Genomic DNA, 20,566 nt, shown 5'->3' on the forward strand with positions numbered 1-20,566 from the left:
AGATAGCAAAAGTAATAATATAGATTAGATTTTCTCTAACAGTTCTTGATCAGATTTACACAGAACCTGTTAAATTATCTGCATGCAATCATATACCACTATTTATATCATTTTCTTTAATTTATTGAATAAATACTACTTTATTTTATAAAATATTTGTTCTATTTAAAGAATTAACATAAGCGTTATATCAATTACTTTATCTAACATCAGGAATCGAGAATATACAGCTAAATCGATGAATTTGGTTGGTTTATGAAAATATAATTATCGGTTAGTGAAAAAAAAAAAAAAAAAAAAAAAAAAAAAAAAAAAAAGATAGTTGAAATATATTTGTTAGTGATTGCCGTCTTGAGTTAGAGTAAATTTCATGATTAGGTTAACTCAGATTGTCGGAAACTATATGCCTAACCATTACTGTAAGTTACTATATCATTTTTATAAGTATGAACAGAAAATGTTTTCATTGAATATGAAGATAGTGCAGAGTTTAACAGAAACTAGAAAGAATTAATATCTATTACAATAGTAAAAAAGATTCGAAATCTTGTACTCAGTTGAAGTAATAAAAGTTAAATATCCTTATACTATTTAAACATGGCATATATTAAATAGCAGCCATTCTGTAAAAAACTCCTTTTTCAGTTAATTTTAAAGAAAATCCTCGACAAAAATAAGTTTATAATTAAACCAAGAGGTTCTTCCCGATAGACATATATAAAATAAAAACGTTTTTTTTTTTTTTTTTTCATCTGTCATTATATTATTTTATAAGTGAAAATGAAAAACGATTGATTATAAAATGGTTTAAGCATATACAGTTACAGATGACATATTATTGCATTTGTGACAGTTTATATAATCCAATTATTAATAGCTAATAAGGATCTTTATCATTAAATAGTCTATAAAACTAAAGTAAAAAAAATAAAAAAAAAAAAAATTGTTCTGTGTACAAAAATATAAAATCAGCAAATATACAATTAGCGGCTACTTATCTTCATAGCTTTTTGTTAAACTCAACTACTTTCTATGTTCAGAAAATTGTGACCTATTCAATTGGATACTTAGTAAAAAACGTGGCAAAAATATTAATTAACAGCTTGACTATTGATCCGGTTATCAGTGAAATTATTCTCGGCATAAGTTCTAATCCCGTATATAACTTTTAATGCTTATTTAGAAAATGACAAAGGAGAATTAATTGTAGATATAACTTATTCATATGTGTCTGTAAGTAAGCTAATATATAGTTAATACTATATACACGTATAGTTAAAAGCGAACATCCTAATTATTCGAATAAAGAATATACAAGGAAAAAAAAGAGAGAGTAATAAAGCTAATCAAAAAGAATTGTTGAAAATAGATCAAACAAGAGTATGTTGAAAAGAAAAAGTAAAAATACAAATAATCATGCATTTCTTTCCTTTTAAACTGGTCAAATTCTAACATCTTTAAGCATAGTCAATAAAATTATACTGAAGATGTTATAAGAGAGAGAGGATCCTTCCCCTATTTTTCTAATGATTACTTACATTACTATATTTGTATCTCATATTAAGCTTATATAGCTTATTACAAGCGAATGTAGAATAAGAGTAGATTTACATACATACATATATATATTTAATTTATTTAGGAAAAAAAAAGTAGAACATGTGTTGTAATAATACATTGTACTGAAGTATAAGTGAGTAATAGTAATAATAATAGTAGTAGTAGTATCAGCTGCTAATATTTAATTAACTTTTGAGACTTGATTCCATTGTCTTGTATCTATTAACATGGACGGCAAAAATTTCATTTGAATTTGTAATTTTGCCTCTAGGTTATAATTCCACGCACTCTTTTTGTTTCTTTTCTTGCCTCTCTTGGTAAAAAATATATTAGCCTTTTATAATAAAATGGTATAGCCATAAAAAAAAAGTCAAATAGCCTCGGAGGTTTACAATAATTCTATGAAGATGGCCTTCTATATTCTGTTTTGGTCCTTAGTTTAAAGATAAGTATTATAAATTCAAGTTATTATTGACAATTAAATGCACAAAAAAGAATATATCATAATCAGTATATTATAGTTTACAATTTAATAATATCAAACATTATATATTTTTGAAGCTATTTTATTTGAGGAAACTGTTATAGAACAAGATCTGGATATAGTATAAAAGATGAATTATATATTACAGAATAAGCTATAAGCGTGAACATATAATAAAAGACATCATATCTTACTGTATATAACATCTTATAAATAATATAAACCCTATTGGCATCCAGTCATCTAAATATGTCAACTATAAGTCATCGTATCATTTCTAAATATTTATTTTTATAACCTTGATAAAGGATTCAGGTCGTCTTCGAAAGACATCAGGAACATACACTCAGATCAAACAATGTTTTTTTTTTTTTTTTTTTTTTTTTTTTTTTTTTTTTTATTTAAAATTTAATCAGATTATTACAACACACAATAGATAATCCTTAGATCAGTTGCTTGAACCAACACAATGTATATCTGAATACTAACACTGTTTCATGACTCATGTTCTTTGACAGTTATTTATATTTCTTTGATCCAGGATTCATTAGTATAAATACAAGTAGTTGTTTAGACACAAAATAGTCCTTATATCATTCTTCTTACATTGAATAAACAGTCTCAATCTATACTTCCTTTTGTTGTCTTTCTCTTTTTCTTCTTGTTATTTCTTTTTATTTCTTTCTTTTTTTTTTTTTTTTTTTTTTTTTTTTTTTTTTTTTTTAAATCATACTATCACATCTTTGTCAACTTTTTCAATAGTTTCAGGAGAAAAAGTTAATATTTTGTTTGACTCTTCTTCTTGATCCATATGCCTGACACTATCTGGGAGGTTAAGTGCCTGGATTGTTATGTCTTTTGCTTAGTTATCAACAAATTTTGCTTCTGAATACGAGAAGTCTGCCAGTCTCCTGGGTTTTTCCATGATATTTTTCGAATTGTTCATTAAGTATCTGCGTAGTCATGACTTTGAGGTCCTCAAATATCTCTTTGGCTGTTGTGGCCGAACAGCGAAGTTCCTCCCGAGTGTTTACAATGTTGGGTGATAGTTTGGTAGATGTCAACATTATGTCGTCGAAGATCGGCATGAAAGCACTCGTTGATTGATGTAAGCTGTTGTTCGCTTGCCTCATTCATATCTTGGTAAGTCTCGTTGATATTTCTTGATACATTGTTGGAGGTCAGCTTTGGGAGTGGTTTTCAACTCTTCTTCTACTTCCTTTGGAGGAGATTGATTTCGTTTTGTTATTCATCTTCAAAACGAGCTCGTTATCTGAATTCTCGGTTTAGATTTACAATCTGTTCGGGGTTGAAGCGAGGTTCTCGATGGATACTATAGTTTATTTAGTTCATTATAAAATTATTTCTAATAATAAAAGCTTGATTCAGAGACTCTTTTACAGTATCTGAGGTCTGAATGGAAGAAACTCTAATTGGAGTAAGAATGCCCTGCAATCAAAATTTTGTGTGATCATTCAAAAAAACGTAAAATGGTCAATGAATTTATTTAGTTTGAATAATAACTTTTTCTTTATATGGAATGACGAATGTCATTAAAGAATATATTTTTTTTCTTTTAAAAAAAGAAGATAAGTAGGTATTTATTTGTGGGGGGGGAGGGGAGTAACCAAGTTATTCTTCAGCAAGATATTCACTTCTTCTTCTCTTCCTCTTACTTCCTTCACTAGTAAAACTAGGAAGAAATGATTTGTACTGCTCAATATCATCGTCAATATTTGCTGGTTTTTGTTTGATAAGCCTGTTGGTATTCTCCATCACTAATCTAGCTTGATATACGGCTTTTAGTATTGGCAACTCATTTCAAGTAATGGAGTGCAATTATGACTCAAATGTCTATTTATTTTTATTTTTATTCTTATTGTCATTTTCTCTTTTATTATATAATATTATATTGGCTCCTTATTGTTCCTGAATTATTCATTTATCTCAGTATGAATGTAGTTATAATAATAACAATAACAATAGAGAAACAGATAAAACTATGCTTGGGATGATGTTAGTATAATAAAAGATGAAGGAGGAACTTTGTACAGTCCAGACTCATGACGCTTTTCTGTAAGTTTAAAAACTGCTGGTCGTATTATGTCTGTTAGTTTACTTTTCTGCTTCATACTACTTGATTCGAGATAATTTGAATTATTTATATTTTTACGCTGTATCTTCATTTCTTCACTTACAGCTACAGTACCATCCAGGCGGTTCCATTAAAAGTTATTACATGAATATTCAATTTACTTTTAAAAGACAATTAATGATATTAAAAACAGCAGTAATATTTTCAGAATACTAGTGAATCGTTCGCAACTCATTATACTATCTGCTTTATCTTCAATTTTAGAGATATATTTTCGTTATATATCCTATTCATTACAAAAATATCGCTTTTATATTGTAATGGCCATAATTGCAATGATTTTTCTAAAAATAAAAATAAAAAAATAAAATAGAAAAATTTAAGGAAAGATTTTTTTATTAGGAATTAATCTTCCAAAAAACGGTCGTTTTCTTCTAGTTTCTGCCGCAGAAGGCGAAGCGTACGGTTTTGTCGCCCCCTTCTCATAATGTACTGCTTGAAGAATATCCTCTCCAGATCTGCAGCGGGGCGCTGATTCTTTGAGATAAAATATGTTAGAATTATTATTTTTTTCTTTAAAAAAAAATTATACTTACTTTAACAATTTGTCTTGCTAAAATTAATTCTGGAGAGGATAAACAGCCACCAGTCGTCGTCCTGAGTACGTTGAACAACTTCTTTGCGCCAGTCATGATAACATTGAACTGGCGCACAGTGCAAAATTGCAGTTCTTCGTACTCTATAAAGTGCAATCAGTTTAATTTTTTTTTCTAAAAAAGGTTTTTAATAATTACCAGAACGAACATTGGCGCTGTGTCGTTTATTCAGTCTTCGCTTTAGTATTTCCATTATGAGAAAGAGGTCGTATCCCTTAAGGAAGGCTCTGACTTCTACTCCAATGTCTATGGCTCCTACTCCTTCCCCAGGGATATCCGCGATGTTGTGCATCCTTTCTGCGGCCAAAGTTACCAGCTCTTCCACTGGTTGCTCCATCAGTTGTGGAGCAGAGCAGACCGTCAATTGGTTGCGGAAAAGCCTAATCCTACTGTTCCATACACAATCAGTAGGAATAGGCTTTTCCGTGCTGGGAATTATTACAGGGCCATTTTCATCGCCATCTAATTTTTACATTTGTTAATACATAATCACATTGTACACACCTATATATTGTCATATACCTGGCTCATCTGAAAGTTCTTCAGTATCAATACTAATCTCTTGGTCCAATGAATGTAATGGGATATCGCTCACGATGACGCTTCTCATATCAAGTCGGGCCAATACAACTTGACCTTCATTATCATCATCGTGAACAATACCAACATGTATTTCGTTAAAAACTGAACCCAAGAGATTGACAAATTCGCCAGTTGATCCTTCTTCGATCAATCTTAAGAAATAATTCTTCATAATTTCTTTGTTGTCCTTGATAAATTGTTGTGCGTCCATTTTGTAATGATATTTTTTAAGTAGATGAAAAAACAAGGAAAATAATAACATTTCAAAATAAAATTTTTTAATCTATGTTTTTATTAACTCCGATTTATCATCAATGGTCACACTTTGTTTGCTGTACAACCATTTTTTTTTTTTTTCAAAAAGTTGACCAATTGGGACTGGAAGCACTGTATATACAGTAAACACCCAATCCTGGTCGATATCTCTTAGATTGGCTTCCTCCTTCTCCTACACTACTTAAATAATTTTTACATTGCACCTATCACACCCTTCCTTTCCTTTACGTTTTTCCTCTTGCTCCTAAAGAGGTTTTTTCGTCCCTTATTCCTTTAAACTGACCCGGCCCGGGCAAATTTGATGTATTTAATAACATCTTGTGCTCAAATGGGGTCATGTATTTTTTACTGTTTAATCGTATATACAGTAAAAGTGCCTGCTATCCTGTTTATTTTTTCATTAAAACAATTATTCAATAAGAAAAACACTATTGTGATTGCTGCATAATTAAAAAGATTATAGCTTTCTTTAGGAGTAATAGTTAGTATTTTTCTGTAATTTGGTAGATGCTTCAAAAAATACCTTGCAATATTTTTTATAAAAATAAACAAAAATGCTTAACATTCAACCAAAATTACTGTATTATCATTGCCAAAATACTGCTCTTTTCTTTTTCCTTCTCGTTTTCCTTTTTCCCTTCTTGTCCTTTAGGAAGGTTTTTATTCTTATTTCCCCTCTATAACTGGCTCGGGCAATATTGCGCATTTATTTCGTCGCTACATGCTCATTGCCAAAAAATTTAAAAAAAAAAAATAATAATAAAACTCAGAATTTAATCGTATTATCATTGCTTCAAGTACCTTCGACCTTAATTACTTGTAACTATTAAGAACCCCCCTTTTTTTTATATACTAATTTCCAACACGTAAACTACGTACATATTTTAATATTCTTCCTTAGTTTATCCGATGGCTAGTAACTTTAAAAATCCTTTATTATATTGACCATTTGAGACTGTCTTTACTACTGTAATGAATTTTTAATAGTCCCCCCCCCTCTTTTCTCCTACTCACTAACTGTACCATCACTATACTTTTATTCTTTCCACTTTCTCCTGTCCTTTTCTAACCTTGATCACAAAGGGATTTTTTTTTTTTTTTTGCTGATTACTCAATCAGAACAGCTCTGATTTGTTCTACATCTTACGCCTTATTGTTATCTTAAAAATTATCATTGCTTTATAAAAAAAAATTGAATCTTCCTGAAAGGAAGAATTGTAATACAAATGACATAACGAAGTTCAGTTTGGAAATTAAAAAGTAAAAAAAAAAAAAAAAAAAAAAAAAAAAAAAAAAAAAAAAAAAAAAAAAAAAAGATATATGTGCTTAAACTTACAAGTTTTAGCGATACAAGAACAACTATTATTAATAATCAAAAGTTAAAACCATATAGATTTTTATATGCGAGTATATGTCAAACAAATATTAATATAATGTTCTCAAAACATATTAGGTTACTAATATTTTTATCTTTTATAATATAGTTCAAGATTACTATTAGTGTTAAAAAGAAAAGAAAACTATAATAGTAAGTTATGGCTATAGCGCTATATCTTTTTATATAAATATATATAAATGTATTACTAAGATTTTGTACTGATATGTTCAATATTAGTAGGTGAATAATAGTAAAAGTCACTTGGACTAAAGAGTGGGCTTGGAGGTGAAGAATAATCTTTTTGCGAAGATGTTACAGAAAGTGGCTGAATCTTCCCGTTAATGTGCAATTGTTTAGCCATTTGCTGGTCTCCTTTTTGTATTAATGATTTCTTTTGTACCATAGATGCTAGCAGTATTGTCCTTCTTGTTGGTGAACAGTTGCTTTTACCATAATGTAATTGAGTATTTCTGCTTAATGTAGTACTTTTGTTTTCTTTATTTAGTCTCAAGTTTAAAAAATGACCATTTTGTAATGTGCTCTGTTGACTTGATTTGGTATAAACTGGATTAATAGGATATTTATAAATGATAGGTATATTAGACTATATACGAAAAGAAGAAAAAAAAAAGTCGTATAAGCATCACAAAAGTGTCTAAAAATAATTTAAATATACATACATTACTATTGTAAACTGACAAATTTGATATCTTCTCCAGTTGTTCATTCACAGATCTCAGCTCTTCGCCAGAATTGACAGGTATATTGATTTCTTTAAAAGTTTTACAATTAAAAAATTCTAAATTTTTTTCACTTTTTTGATTCTCTGTATAAATTCTATATGGTCAGATATAGGTGGATAATGGATCTATTATATATACCTAAAATCAATGCACCGGTCTTATGATTCTTTATAAATTTCGAAATTTCTAGATTTATATTCAAATCCTCCATAGACAAAAAAAGTCTTTCGCAAGTCTATAATATACTCTTAGCTATGATATATAACATTAATCAAAGTATACACGTACTTGATCGTCAATATTGTATAGGCAGCTAATCATACTTGAAAAGCTAACTATAATGTTAAACATAAAATACTTTAATAGATAAATAATTTTTTTTTATATGTATACGTTTTTATGATCGATCTTAAATGCTCTAATCTTTTTGATTCTAATAACTGAAATGTTCTACAAGATTTACGCCAATTATTGACCCAGTCATTAGATTCTTGGTTTTCATTTTTTTGAATGTCTCTTTGCTAATATACAAAATGATATATATTTGAATGTATCTTTGAAAAAAAGAAAAAAAAGAAAAGCATGTGTATACCTTTATCACATTATTATTATTGTATAATGATTTTATATCGTGTGACACTTTCAATTGATGAATCATCTATATATAACTTCTATTGGCATCGTATAGATATTTTTAAAATATGGGATAGTATACGTTACAGCAGATTTTATAGATTCTCGATCATTTAAATACTTTTCAAGAGGTATCTCTAGCATACTCTTTATATCTTGACTTAAATCAATATGCGCCCTTGCACTCATTTCAGTAGAGGTGGATAAAGCTTGAAAGCTTTCCTCCATATATAATTGTGAAAGTTTCATTAACTCATTGCCGTACTCTTCTTCAATTTGTACTCTAAAAAAAAAAAAACCTCCCAGTTGTGAATATATAATACGGTATTTGAGACACAGTTCTAAAAGTATACCTTCTAGCAAAATAATGCTGAATTGATTTTATAGATCTCGTAGTTTCTTCAAGTTTATCAAGTAAAATCTGAAGAGCAGTATTATCTGAAGACTTTATTTGATAGATGAGTATTTATTTTGTGTCAACATTTTAAATAATGAGAAATATACCCAGAAATTTTCTTCAATCATTGAATCAGAAACATTTTCTAATAACATATTTATCACTTAAATTTAGTTGTATATTAAAGTAAAAGAAAAGTAAATTATTCTACCCATTTTTTTTTTAAGCACGAGATTATTTATTTCACTTCCATTTTACCGGTCGGGATCAATAATAATAACAATAATAATAAAAAAAAAAGTACCAAGTATTAACTTTTAGTGTAAGCTATAATAGTATAAATTTATGTATTGGTTCTTGATATAAAATTTGATTGAAACTCTGATGTACTATTGAAATTTGGATATGGTTCTTTCGGTATTTGTTTTCCAAGAAACTTACATAATCGATCCCATCCTTCTCCCAACTCCAAGATTAGCAACTGGTCTTTAGGAACTACCTGTTTTACTTCTTCTATGTGGTCTAAATAAATTTTCTTCGTTTCTTCTTCATCATCAAATAATTTGGGTTCTGCTAAACGACCATTCATACAAACGGTTATTGCCATCCTCTTAAATTTACTATCGATGGATGTTGTGGTGGCAACTTTTAGAATTGTATTCTTTACAGAGTTATACCAGCTGTCAGCACTGCGTATAGTTAACAAGACTTTAGCTTTAGGATATTTTTTCAAAAGTTCCTTGTAGAATTCTACTGTTGGCCAGTCTACAGCGGCATTATAATCTTTATAAAGTTGATCCCAATCTGCAGTCTCTCGATGAAAGTAAGCATCATAAAAAAGGTCAGGATCCAACTCTGGATCTTCAAAAAAGCATTTCATATGATGCGTCTTGTATCTATATATATATATATATATATATGAATGTATGCATATATGTATATATAAATTGCCTATATTCTATATATTATGTACCCTAACATATTCAATGCTGCACGCAGACTGTCAGTCCCAGTTCTACCGAATCCTGCTCCAATTACTTCTAAAGGTGCCATGTATATACGATAATTGAAAATGAGAAGAAAAAAAAAAGTATAGAAAAGACAGATGAATGTGCTTATATAACAAATAGTACAAATTACTAGTATATCTGAATAATGATAAATATTATCCTACTAAAAAACCAATTAATCAAATACCATCTATATATAAATGATATTCTACAGTAAATATTGTTCACAATATAAAATTTGTTTACCAAGTCAACCTAGTTTTCTAACGTTTCTTTTGGCTTTGCTAAAAATATAAGTGAGTAGCAATTTTTTTTTTTTTCATAGTAATTCAAGAATGTTGGTAATAGTTATTTATTAATAAAATTTCATTCATAAACAGGAGATAATACGCAAGAGAAAGTATTATAGATATATATGTTATATTAGAGTATAGTAATAATATCAAATCAAATACAATATGAATATATACCTATAAAGCTCAATATACTTCAAAAAAAAATTATGCGACTAATGTAAGAAGCTATTAATCAATGACACACTACTACTACTATTAAGTAAAAATTAAATATCAGGTATTTAAGATTAATTTATTATGATTTTGACTGAAATCTGCAGTTTTTAATTAAACAAAAAAGAAAAGTTATTTAAAATTGGTCATAGTTATTCTATTTTATAATTAGAGCCCCTCTTTGGGATGTATTCAAATGATAACAATGTTTAAAATTTCTAAATGCTTTGTTTAAAGACATTGAGAAGATAAATTATATCCATATTTTTGATTTAAGCAAGGTGTACTATCACCATTGACAATAAATCAATAAAAGTGACTGTGTAATTCACCTCTTTTTTTTTTTTTTTTTTTTTTTTTTTTTTTTTTATGTACACACATTTCATTATTTGTTGACTTGTATTATTTTAAATAATATATTAAAAAATAAAATAAAATAAATGGTTACTTATGGTGGAGGTAAAATCGCCATTCAAGCATAATATACAAAATATTCACAATTTATAAATAGATGAAGTAAACGCGCTTGTGTTTGATATGGGATCTACATCAACACGTGTAGGCTTTGCTGGAGAAGACGCGCCCAAAGCCACATTCCCAACATCATATGGATTTGATCCAACCACCAATCAATATTACTTTGGCGACACTCAACTGAACATTTGGAGACCCAATGTAGAAATTAAGAATCCAATGCAGAATGGTCTTATTAATGATTGGGAGGCAGTAGAACATATTTGGCAAGCTGCTTACAATGATATGTTGAGAGTTCAATCTTCAGAACATCCTTTATTATGCACCGAGCCTGCTTGGAACACACCAGAAAATCGTGAAAAGATGATGCAGTTAGCTTTTGAAAATTTTGATGTACCTGCTTTTTATGTAGCAAAGGATGCAGTTATGACAGCGTAAGAATCTCTCTTTCTCTTTTTTTTTTTTTTTTTTTTTTCATAGCTAATAAAAGTAAAACTTATTCTACTGTAGTTTTTCAGTAGGTAGAGCAACTGGTTTAGTGTTAGATTCTGGAGGAAGTATCACAAGTGCTATTCCTGTTTATGACGGATATGTATTAAAAAAGGGTATACTTCATCAACCCATTGGCGGAGACATCTTGACTCAACAAATGAGAGAATATTTAAAGAATGAATTACATTACAATGTGACACCTCTTTATAAAATTGCTAGTAAAAAATCTATTGCTGCAGGTGAATTACCTCAAATTAAATTACGTGATAGACCCAACACAACAACAAGTTTTGAAGAATATCACATTTCGGTATAATGAAATTTGTATGGAAGAGAAGATTATTTTCCTTATTAATTCTGTTTAATAGAAAACTATTCATGAATTTAAAGAAACAGTATCTCAAGTATCAGAAATTTCGTATGATGAAAATTTAATGTCACAAAGACCTCAGAAGCCATTTGAATTTCCAGATGGTTTTAATAATTCATTTGGAGCTGAACGTTATAGAATACCAGAGATTATGTTTAATCCAAGTTATATTCGAGTGGTGAGTTTAACAAAGTGAGGAAGGGATATTTACGTATATACCTATCTGTATAAAAAATATACTCAAATTTTCTTTTAATAGCCACCTATTGAACCTGGTAAAGAGACACAGCCAATTCCTTCACTAGGTATCACCAAAAATCAACTTCAACATACTGTCAGTGTTTCTCAGTTGGTATTCAACTCTATTAGTGCTTGCGATATTGATTTACGTCCCTTACTTTTTAATAATGTCATCGTCACAGGTGGAAATACACTTTTCCCTGGATTTACAGAAAGACTAAGTAACGAATTACCAATGATGGTTCCTGGTGTAAGTAAGTAATAGATCTCTATGGCTGTAACGACTAATGTATTATATAGAGTAAAGTAAAAGTTCATGCATTTGGTAATCAAATTGAACGCAAGAGTAGTAGTTGGTTAGGAGGATCTATTTTAGCCTCTTCAGAGACATTCAATCAACTATGGATTACAAAGAAGGAATATGAAGAAGTTGGACCTTCCATAATTGAAACTAAATGTCAATAGGATTTTGATTATTGATTATATTACTTGTTATTATTTTTTGCTTAATATAAATAAATTTAGAAAAAAAAAAGTCTAAATGGATATCCCTTTATTTCATTAAATTTGATCAAAAGAAGTAATGATTTTAAATTCTTTACTTTCGGGGCCCAAAGGTGAATTACCTGGACGATCTGAAATGATTACTTGATATCCTGCTTCTTTAGCAGCAAAGATTTCTATTTAAAAAAAAAAAAAAATACATACACTTTCTCTTTAGATATACAAAATTCATAAATTCATGTTTGCATTACAAACCTTTAATATTATCAGTAACGAACAAAATGCTACTTGTCTCATTTTCTTTGCCAATTTGCTTTGCAATATTTCTATAAGATTCGGTTTCTGTCTTCAATCCAACATTTGTATCAAAATATCCCGAAAAGTAAGATGTCAAGTCACCCTTTGTTGAATATCCAACCAACAATTTTTGGGCTGGAACACTACCAGATGAATAAATGTAAATTTTTTTCCCTTCTGCCTTCCATTTATCTAATACAGGCGTAACATCGTCATAAACACTAAAAAAATAGAATAAAATCAGATAACAACTTACATACGGAAATAATATACATATAAATATATTTATATATTTACACGCCACAGAGAATTCCAGATTCATAACCCTCTTTCCACATGTATCCTTGAAATGATTTAAGTGCCCCAATTTTACGATCCATTTGCATTTGCCAAGCAATTGTTTCTGTAACTGCAGCCTTAATTTCTTCAGAGGAACTGTGTAAAAAAAAAGGTAAGTCAAAAATTTATCCTATATATCAGTAAGGCTAAAACTTACGCTTCTGTCTCTGTAGGAATTAAAATGGCTTGAGGAATTTTGTCTTCTACATCTTTTTTAGCCTTTTTATTTATTTATTTATTTTTTTTTAGAAAAAAAAAAAGAAGAAAAGTATATAAGTAATATTATATTTCTGATTATTATTGCATTACTAACCTGAACACGAAGTAATTCAATTTGTTTTTTTAAATCCTCTGAATTCCAAGTTCTATCTAAAAAGGCAGACAAGCCCGAGGTAACATAAGGAAACTGATTTATAATATAAGCATATAAATATCTCTTGTTATTTATATATTCTTTACCAAAGTTTCTTTAACAAAAGTAATGGGGGTAATGGTCCCTTCAATATCGAGAATAACCGTATCGTAATTTGACATGTCAAAGAAGTATTTTTTTTTTCTGATAAAAAATAAAATAAATATATTTTTTTTTTAACTTTTTTTTTTAACTTTTTTTTTATGTGAATATAAATTGTCAGTCCCAATAAAAAAAAATTATACATATTATTTGATTATGCTTAATAAAATTCTATCTTTTCTTCTTAATTATGTCTGTAATTTATTATAAACTTAGATCAGCTAAAGATTCCGATTATGACGTATTTACATTCGATGGACCTGGAGCAACCGTTTTCGATTTGAAGCGCGAAATTATTCGTGCAAAGAAATTTGGAAAAGGGACTGATTTTGATCTTGCCGTTTATAATGCCCAAACAGATGAAGGTTTCTTTTTTTTTTTTTTTAAAAAAAAAACATAAAGCATACGTCTTTATAAATTACAACATACTAATGTGTACATGTAGAATATAAGGATGATACATTTATTGTACCAAGAAATACTTCAGTCATTGTAAGAAGATTACCAGCTGCGAGACCAGGTAAAGGAACTGCACAACGGTATGTCCTAGGTGTTCTGCCAACAGACGGTAAAGGCGTGTCGAAACCAACACCAACACCGCATTATAATATAAGTAATAATAGAAATTTGGTATTGAATGCTCAAAAACAGGCTATACCAAAGGCGACAGAAGAGAAAACTACGGAAGAAAAAAATAAAGTAGAAGATGATTCTGAAGAAGCTCGTATTCAAGCTATGTTTCAACAAACAACAGACCAATGGGGTGCAATGCAAGAACGATTAGCAGAGTATGTTATTTTATTTTAATTTTCGGAATAAAGATTAATTTATTTTTATTTAGGCAACAATATATACCTTATAATAACCGTGGAGGAGATAATAGACGTGGAAGAGGTGGCTATCATCCTTCAACTACGACAACTCATTCTACAGAAAATAAAGAAGGACAAACGCCTCAACCACAAAGAGTGCCACCACCTACTTATGTATGCTATAGATGTGGACAAAAAGGTAATTTATAGACGAGAGAACAAAACTAAAAAAAAAAAACACATACGCATTCACTCACTCACTCACTCTATATATTAGGTCATTATATCAACCAATGCCCAACAAATGGAGATAAAGACTATGACAGACATCCTAGAATTAAACGAACTACAGGTATCCCAAGAAGCTTTCTTAAAGTCATAGAAGAGCCTAAAAATGCTGTTAAGGCAGGAACGGGTGGACTCATGGTCACACCAAAGGGTGACATTGTTGTTGCACAAGCAGATTCATCCACTTGGGACAAACATGTTGCAAAGGCAGCCACTACACTAGGTCTCGGAACCTCTGCTGTAGGCGATTTAATGGACTGGTATGATTCAATTCCTGTGCCCTCTTATTTAGCCTGTCCTATTTGTCAGGGCCTATTAAGGGAAGCAACTATTACGCCTTGTTGTGGGACAAGTTTTTGTGATGAATGTATACGTGTTCATCTTATGGAACATAACTTTGCCTGCCAATCTTGTGAACAAACCATCCAAAATGGGTTGGATGGTCTTATTCCTAATATTGATGTGAGAGAATGTGTAGATAATTATGTCAGGAAATTTGCTCATAATTACAATGCTAATAAAGAATAATAAATATTTATTGCTGTATAATTTATTTTATTTTTTAATCATCACTAAAATCCGTAGTGTCATCAGGTAGACCTAGTCCAAATGTATTTGATCTATTCCATCGTGTTGAACATTGAGGGCAACAAGGATTATTCTTGTTGGCAAATAGTTTATCTGCACAATACTTGTGAAGACGCACAGGACATTCCTCAACCTCACATCGTTCACCCATTGTAATGAAGTCTAAGCAAGTTGTACATTCTTTAACAATGTCACTATATTGTTCACGAAAGTAGGATTGTAGTTCAGCAATAGCACGTGTATCAAGATAATAAACCCCCTTTTCTTCCATTGCAATCCAACGATCTTGAACTAGACGATCCAAAATGTCTTGTGTGTCTTTAAGTGTTAATCGTGATTCGACACTGTGGCCTAGATTAATAGCTGCTCTTGTTGAAAGTGCAAAATTCTCATTATCTGCTGTAATAATCTTTTCAAACTAGTAAAAAGGAAAGAAAGAAAGAAAGAAAGAAAGAAAAAAATTAGTTATCGAATTAAAAATAATTTAAATCCATGTTTACTAATTCTCGAATGTAACTTATTTCGATGGGTGTAAATGTTGTTGCTAATTCAGTTACTGGATCCTGTTTGACATTAACTAACGTCAAATAAGCAATCCCATCACGTTCGTCATGCGATATTCTTAGTGAATAATCCAATTCTGCTAACTCTTCGTTTAAGGATGAAATAAATAATGGATAATCTTCAGTGGCAGGGACTATCAATTGTCAAATTAGATGTTATTCGAGTTTCATCGATTGTATATATTTACGTCCTGTTAGTTCGCATACTTGATCATAAAGTTTTAAAGCATCATCTTCGGTAATGATTCGTTTTGAAAACATGGATTGTATAAATAATCGATGTGAATCATTGTATGTATTATCCATTCTAAGAAAGAAAAAAAAAAAAAAAACGGAAAGTAATTAAAGAGGAAAAAAAAAAAAATCGAAATGCATGTAATTTATTCAATAAGTTTAAATAGCAGATAAGCCTAAAGCTTTTTTTTTCTGGTATTTTTTTTTTTTTTTTTAAATACAAGTGTTTAAAGTCGTATTACTTTGAGCTGTTGTGTTATGATTAACTAATACTTGATTTTTAATTTGACCTGGTTGTTGAAACATATTAAAATAAGCCCATGGTGTGTTAAAAGAATGATTCTGTTGATTTTGATGCTGCTGAAAGGGATATGATGCAATCCAATTAGGTTTATTAGTTGGATCATCTATCATCCAGCAACTATTATTAGTAGTAAAACATTGATAAGGTTCAGGTGTAGTTAAAGGCGAGATTGTCAAGTCACGATAACTTGGCTGTGCAATCACTAATTTTGAAGCCAATTCTGGGGCTTGTGCCATAAGCTCTAATAAGGATTGTCGCAGTAACTCATCAGAACCTTGAAGGGTATGTGATTGAGAGTCACTTGCTTGTTGGTTTTCAGTAAAGTCATTACATCTAACCCAATCAGAATCAACATTATTTCTAAGCATAGAAAATGATACTAATGCAGGCGACTTGATCTCGAAATAGAGTTGTCGTTGACCTAATTTAATTTCTTGTATATTGTCAAAGGCAACCTCAATTCTGAATTGATGGCCGCCGTCATGTATTTGCCAAATCAATTGTTGCTGGATAATATCACTGAAGCAAAAGAGATCCCATTCATTTGTAGTAGTAGTAGTAGTAGTAGTAGTAGTACGCCTACTGAACCTTGTCCATGTACCGACATGTATACCTTCAACAGTGAATGAAATGAGTGACTTTTGCTGATTATCTAATAAATTATAAATAAATAAATAAACAAATAAATAAATAAATAAATAATAAATAAATAAAGATTTACTTAATTTGTATATAAAACCTTACTTTCTTGTTCTATCATTTTATTTTTCCCAACTTGACTCTCAGACATAGCCCTTTGAGGTAATAATGAGAATGAAGTTGCTCTTTCTGGTTTAGAACTAGATCGTGGTCGGCGTTTAATCATAGTGTCAGCTTCAAAGTATTCAGGAGTCATACAAGTCCTAAAGGTAGTATTGTTGTTCATTTGTTTTGAAGGTATATCAACCCAACCTGTTCTAACATTAGATACTAAAGTACCAACTGATTCTAATTTACGAGCTTTTGCCCTTCGGTTTTGGAACCAGATCTGAATAGTCCGTTCACTCACACCCAGCTCTAGGGCAAGTCTACATCGATGATTAGCGTCCGGAAGTGTGTTGGACACAAATGTTTCTTGAAGTATAGCTACTTGGCTTGGCTTTAAATGTGTTCTCTTTCTTGATGAAGTACCAGCTAAATAAGGTGTGCGCATCTTTATAAAATGAATGTTTGATAAATAGGGAATGAAACACTAATAAGTTACTTTGCTGTGTAATAAATAACGTGAACCTGCACGATATTAGGAAAAAATAAAGAAAAGATAAAGAAACAAAAAAAAAGAGAGAAAAGAAAAGAAGAGAATAATGGTAATTAATTTTATGCTTTTATAGTAAAAGAGATCAAAATTCGAGAGGCTGAGACAAAACAATAACATAAGCCGAAAAAAAAAAAACAAGGGGTAAAAAAATCATTCTATCATCATATGTGTGTAAGGAGAAAATAGAGAAAAAAAAAAGGAGAAATTAGTAAAAAATAAAGTTTGCTTTGGGGACATGCAGTGTTTTATATTCACAAAAAAAAAATGGTTGTGCTTCCGACATACAATCAAATTGATAATAGAATAAAAAGGCTTAAATGTATTCGACACTCTTTACATTTATTGATCGTTGATTTATATCATGTTTTAGTGTATTGGATAGTAGGTTATAAATAGCACTAACATGTATAACAATAGAAACCATATAAATCTATATGTATAATATCGAAATTATTCTAGATACATAAAATGCTGTATTATAGGTGATACCTAGACCCATAAATGCTATCATATGAATGGCTTATCAATTAAGATATTAACTTGACATATAGAATAATTTTGGACGTACTTCTTATTCTATGTTATAATTTGGCTTAATTAATAGTTATTAACAATCTTAGTCAAATACCCAATTAGAATTTAATGCCCATAGTTGATTTTGTGTAATACAATACCTTTTATAGTTAATGCATATATAAAATAAAGCTTATTTGGGTTATTCTATTTATTCAGATTTTAATCTTTTCATGATAAACAGGTGAAGAAAACGCAGTCAAGTCATGTTTGGTACATTTCTAGTAATAACCTGTTGTGTCTATTCCATATATAAAAATGTGTTTTTTTTAAGCATACATATTTGTATAAATGATTGTAACATGTAATAGCATTTAATGTTCACTTTTATACATATACAATAGACCAGGCATAGATAGCTTTGGGGGGGGCGCTTTTTTGCATAAAAGCTTAAGTTAAATAAAATTTGATACAGCGATAAACTTGAAGAAAGCATTTTTATATGATGCATTCTTTTTTTTTTAAAAAAAAAAAAAAGAAGTATACTTGATTATATTGCTACATAAATATGCATGTATGTTAATTATTAAAAAAAAAAAAAAAAAAAAAAGATAAGCTATTTGTTCTAAAAGAAAAAAAAAGGGATTTTTTCTTTACTGTCCAAATATGCCAATTTAAATTTTAAACAATTTATTGACTATTTAATTCTATAAATATACATTAATAAATATCAGCTAATAAAAAAAAAAAAAAAAAAACTCGTATAAAGACATGAATTTATCAATGGATGATATACATAACAAACAATCCAGAAAACTATAAACAACACAATTATACTATATAACTTTTTTTTTTTTGTAAATCATGTTTTATCGACTTTTCACTCTAATGACTCTCCAGACACTTGATCTCCAAGATATAGATCCTTTAGTTGAGTCTTCTCTGTTGATATGCTGAGTTAGATATGCATTTTCATCTTCTATATAGTCTGAATATCTTTCTTCTTCTTCTTCTTCTTCTTCATCATCAAAATAGGAATCCCTCACTAACTGGTCTGAATGTAAAAAGCTTGATCTCTTTGGAATCTTCTTCTCCCTTGAAAACGGTGACACCACTGAAGAAATAAGGCTTGTTGCCTTTATAGAAGGTTGATCCCATGAAGAATTATATTTCTGCTGCTGTTTATCATCAAGTGAAGTATAAGATGATGATCTCTTTCGACCAAAGCGTTTATTATATTTTTCTCGGAAGGTAGTCGCTGATGAAGAAGGCAATAAATTACTTCTTTTATAGTAAGGAGAAGAAGAAGATGATGATGATGATTGTGAACCAAAATACTCTTCTTTATGGTCAGAGTTCATAATATATAATTAAGGAAAAATAAAAATAAAAATAAAAAAGGCAATTGAAGAGAAGAACAAAAATTGATTTTATTGCTTCGCTTTTATATTTACAAGCTCTATTATAATGCTGATTATGATGCTGATGATTTTTGAGCTTTGGGAGTTTAAAACAATGTTTCTAAAAAGGCAAAGTTTAATTTGTAGAAAAAAGATTTATTCTTACGACTAAATTAAATTGACCAATAGGCAAGTAGCTAATATAATTACTGAATTGCCATAATCAGTTTAAAATAAATAAATAAAATAAAAGATCAGTTTATAAAAAGAAAGGAAGACAATTATAGAAGAGGGTTTAAGGTAACTTACCTCTCAGAAGTAAACCTAGATTAGAGATAGCAACTAAATAACTCATCTCATGTAATATGGAATTCATGGAAACTCAACGTACAAACTATAGAGAGACTGACATTGTGGCAGAATATATACCTATAAATATATATATATATATATATATGTATATATATTTGGAAGTTTATTAAAGAGGAAGACAGAGGTATTTCAATTGTTTGTGGCATTTGCGCAAATGGAGACGAAATATTGAATGAGTCCTACTAAATAGTTGATCAGGGCGGGGGAAAAAAAAACTAGTCAATAAACGACTGTACGGTAACTAATAGAGACACTGACTTCGAACAGATCGTGTCATAGGCAACCAAAGAATAGGATCAATCATTTATGCAGACACGTATTTGGAAAAATGAGCAGAACGTCTTTTATTTAAGTTGCCAAGAAGGAAAGTAGAACGAATATGTTCAAAAAGAACTCTATCAATTTTTTTTAATGGAAGGAATTCATCGTTTTGAAAGGCAGTACCATTTTCAGCGATTTTCAGAGAGCTTAAAGTTAAAGTATTAACTTTACAATATCGGGAAGGGCACGATATCAAAAAATAAAATAAACTGAGCTTGTAATATATCTCTATGTTCTTGTATGGTGGGGATATAGAGTGATCACTAACTATATGACAGAGACGGCTATTCCGACAATAATCTTTAAGGGTTTTGGTAGTTT

At 29.6% G+C, this 20,566-nt stretch overlaps 10 protein-coding genes across 10 annotated transcripts; 2 read left to right on the forward strand and 8 right to left on the reverse strand.

The window, feature by feature from the left end:
• Positions 1-2,913: 2,913 nt before the first annotated feature.
• Positions 2,914-3,820, reverse strand: BX663DRAFT_490544 (uncharacterized protein; the record flags this gene model as incomplete). The annotated part of the gene is made up of 4 exons (XM_051524960.1): positions 2,914-3,038; positions 3,079-3,206; positions 3,341-3,377; positions 3,721-3,820. 4 exons carry the CDS (start codon positions 3,818-3,820, stop codon positions 2,914-2,916), a joined length of 390 nt encoding a protein of 129 aa, XP_051377799.1.
• Positions 3,821-4,504: 684 nt separating this feature from the next.
• Positions 4,505-5,259, reverse strand: BX663DRAFT_526968 (uncharacterized protein). The gene is made up of 3 exons (XM_051529975.1): positions 4,934-5,259; positions 4,736-4,878; positions 4,505-4,676 (listed from the first exon to the last, which is right to left on the reverse strand). The coding sequence occupies exons 1-3, from the start codon at positions 5,130-5,132 to the stop codon at positions 4,545-4,547; spliced, it is 474 nt and encodes a 157-aa protein (XP_051377800.1). The 5' UTR covers positions 5,133-5,259; the 3' UTR covers positions 4,505-4,544.
• Positions 5,260-6,739: 1,480 nt separating this feature from the next.
• BX663DRAFT_526977 (uncharacterized protein) lies at positions 6,740-8,991 on the reverse strand. Its single transcript, XM_051529976.1, has 10 exons — positions 8,912-8,991; positions 8,761-8,852; positions 8,495-8,690; positions 8,367-8,432; positions 8,168-8,295; positions 8,063-8,105; positions 7,913-8,009; positions 7,712-7,857; positions 6,990-7,635; positions 6,740-6,855 (listed from the first exon to the last, which is right to left on the reverse strand). Exons 1-9 carry the CDS (start codon positions 8,957-8,959, stop codon positions 7,237-7,239), a joined length of 1,215 nt encoding a protein of 404 aa, XP_051377801.1. The 5' UTR covers positions 8,960-8,991; the 3' UTR covers positions 6,740-6,855; positions 6,990-7,236.
• A 42-nt stretch (positions 8,992-9,033) lies between these two features.
• BX663DRAFT_526980 (uncharacterized protein) lies at positions 9,034-10,027 on the reverse strand (the record flags this gene model as incomplete). Its single annotated transcript, XM_051529977.1, has 2 exons — positions 9,778-10,027; positions 9,034-9,700 (listed from the first exon to the last, which is right to left on the reverse strand). Coding segments are annotated over exons 1-2 (328 nt in total), but the record flags the coding sequence as incomplete, so codon positions are not given.
• Positions 10,028-10,763: 736 nt separating this feature from the next.
• On the forward strand, positions 10,764-12,364 carry BX663DRAFT_533641 (actin family; the record flags this gene model as incomplete). Its single annotated transcript, XM_051530543.1, has 6 exons — positions 10,764-10,782; positions 10,835-11,231; positions 11,308-11,599; positions 11,658-11,837; positions 11,919-12,149; positions 12,200-12,364. The coding sequence occupies 6 exons, from the start codon at positions 10,764-10,766 to the stop codon at positions 12,362-12,364; spliced, it is 1,284 nt and encodes a 427-aa protein (XP_051377803.1).
• Positions 12,365-12,460: 96 nt separating this feature from the next.
• BX663DRAFT_556373 (2,3-diketo-5-methylthio-1-phosphopentane phosphatase) lies at positions 12,461-13,573 on the reverse strand (the record flags this gene model as incomplete). The annotated part of the gene is made up of 6 exons (XM_051531712.1): positions 12,461-12,579; positions 12,659-12,921; positions 12,998-13,135; positions 13,197-13,258; positions 13,353-13,445; positions 13,499-13,573. The coding sequence occupies 6 exons, from the start codon at positions 13,571-13,573 to the stop codon at positions 12,461-12,463; spliced, it is 750 nt and encodes a 249-aa protein (XP_051377804.1).
• A 170-nt stretch (positions 13,574-13,743) lies between these two features.
• Positions 13,744-15,181, forward strand: BX663DRAFT_533643 (DWNN domain-containing protein; the record flags this gene model as incomplete). Its single annotated transcript, XM_051530544.1, has 4 exons — positions 13,744-13,918; positions 13,999-14,341; positions 14,395-14,564; positions 14,643-15,181. 4 exons carry the CDS (start codon positions 13,744-13,746, stop codon positions 15,179-15,181), a joined length of 1,227 nt encoding a protein of 408 aa, XP_051377805.1.
• A 34-nt stretch (positions 15,182-15,215) lies between these two features.
• Positions 15,216-16,110, reverse strand: BX663DRAFT_556375 (Nse1 non-SMC component of SMC5-6 complex-domain-containing protein; the record flags this gene model as incomplete). The annotated part of the gene is made up of 3 exons (XM_051531713.1): positions 15,216-15,659; positions 15,742-15,938; positions 15,993-16,110. 3 exons carry the CDS (start codon positions 16,108-16,110, stop codon positions 15,216-15,218), a joined length of 759 nt encoding a protein of 252 aa, XP_051377806.1.
• A 378-nt stretch (positions 16,111-16,488) lies between these two features.
• BX663DRAFT_420847 (uncharacterized protein) lies at positions 16,489-17,510 on the reverse strand (the record flags this gene model as incomplete). The annotated part of the gene is made up of 2 exons (XM_051522403.1): positions 16,489-16,986; positions 17,082-17,510. Coding segments are annotated over 2 exons (927 nt in total), but the record flags the coding sequence as incomplete, so codon positions are not given.
• A 1,373-nt stretch (positions 17,511-18,883) lies between these two features.
• Positions 18,884-19,568, reverse strand: BX663DRAFT_546876 (uncharacterized protein). Its single transcript, XM_051530979.1, has one exon. It carries the CDS (start codon positions 19,511-19,513, stop codon positions 19,022-19,024), a length of 492 nt encoding a protein of 163 aa, XP_051377808.1. The 5' UTR covers positions 19,514-19,568; the 3' UTR covers positions 18,884-19,021.
• Positions 19,569-20,566: the final 998 nt, after the last annotated feature.

This window comes from Cokeromyces recurvatus, assembly GCF_025118155.1.
Source record: "Cokeromyces recurvatus strain NRRL 2243 chromosome Unknown BX663scaffold_49, whole genome shotgun sequence".
NCBI classification, from domain to species: Eukaryota; Fungi; Mucoromycota; class Mucoromycetes; order Mucorales; family Mucoraceae; genus Cokeromyces; species Cokeromyces recurvatus.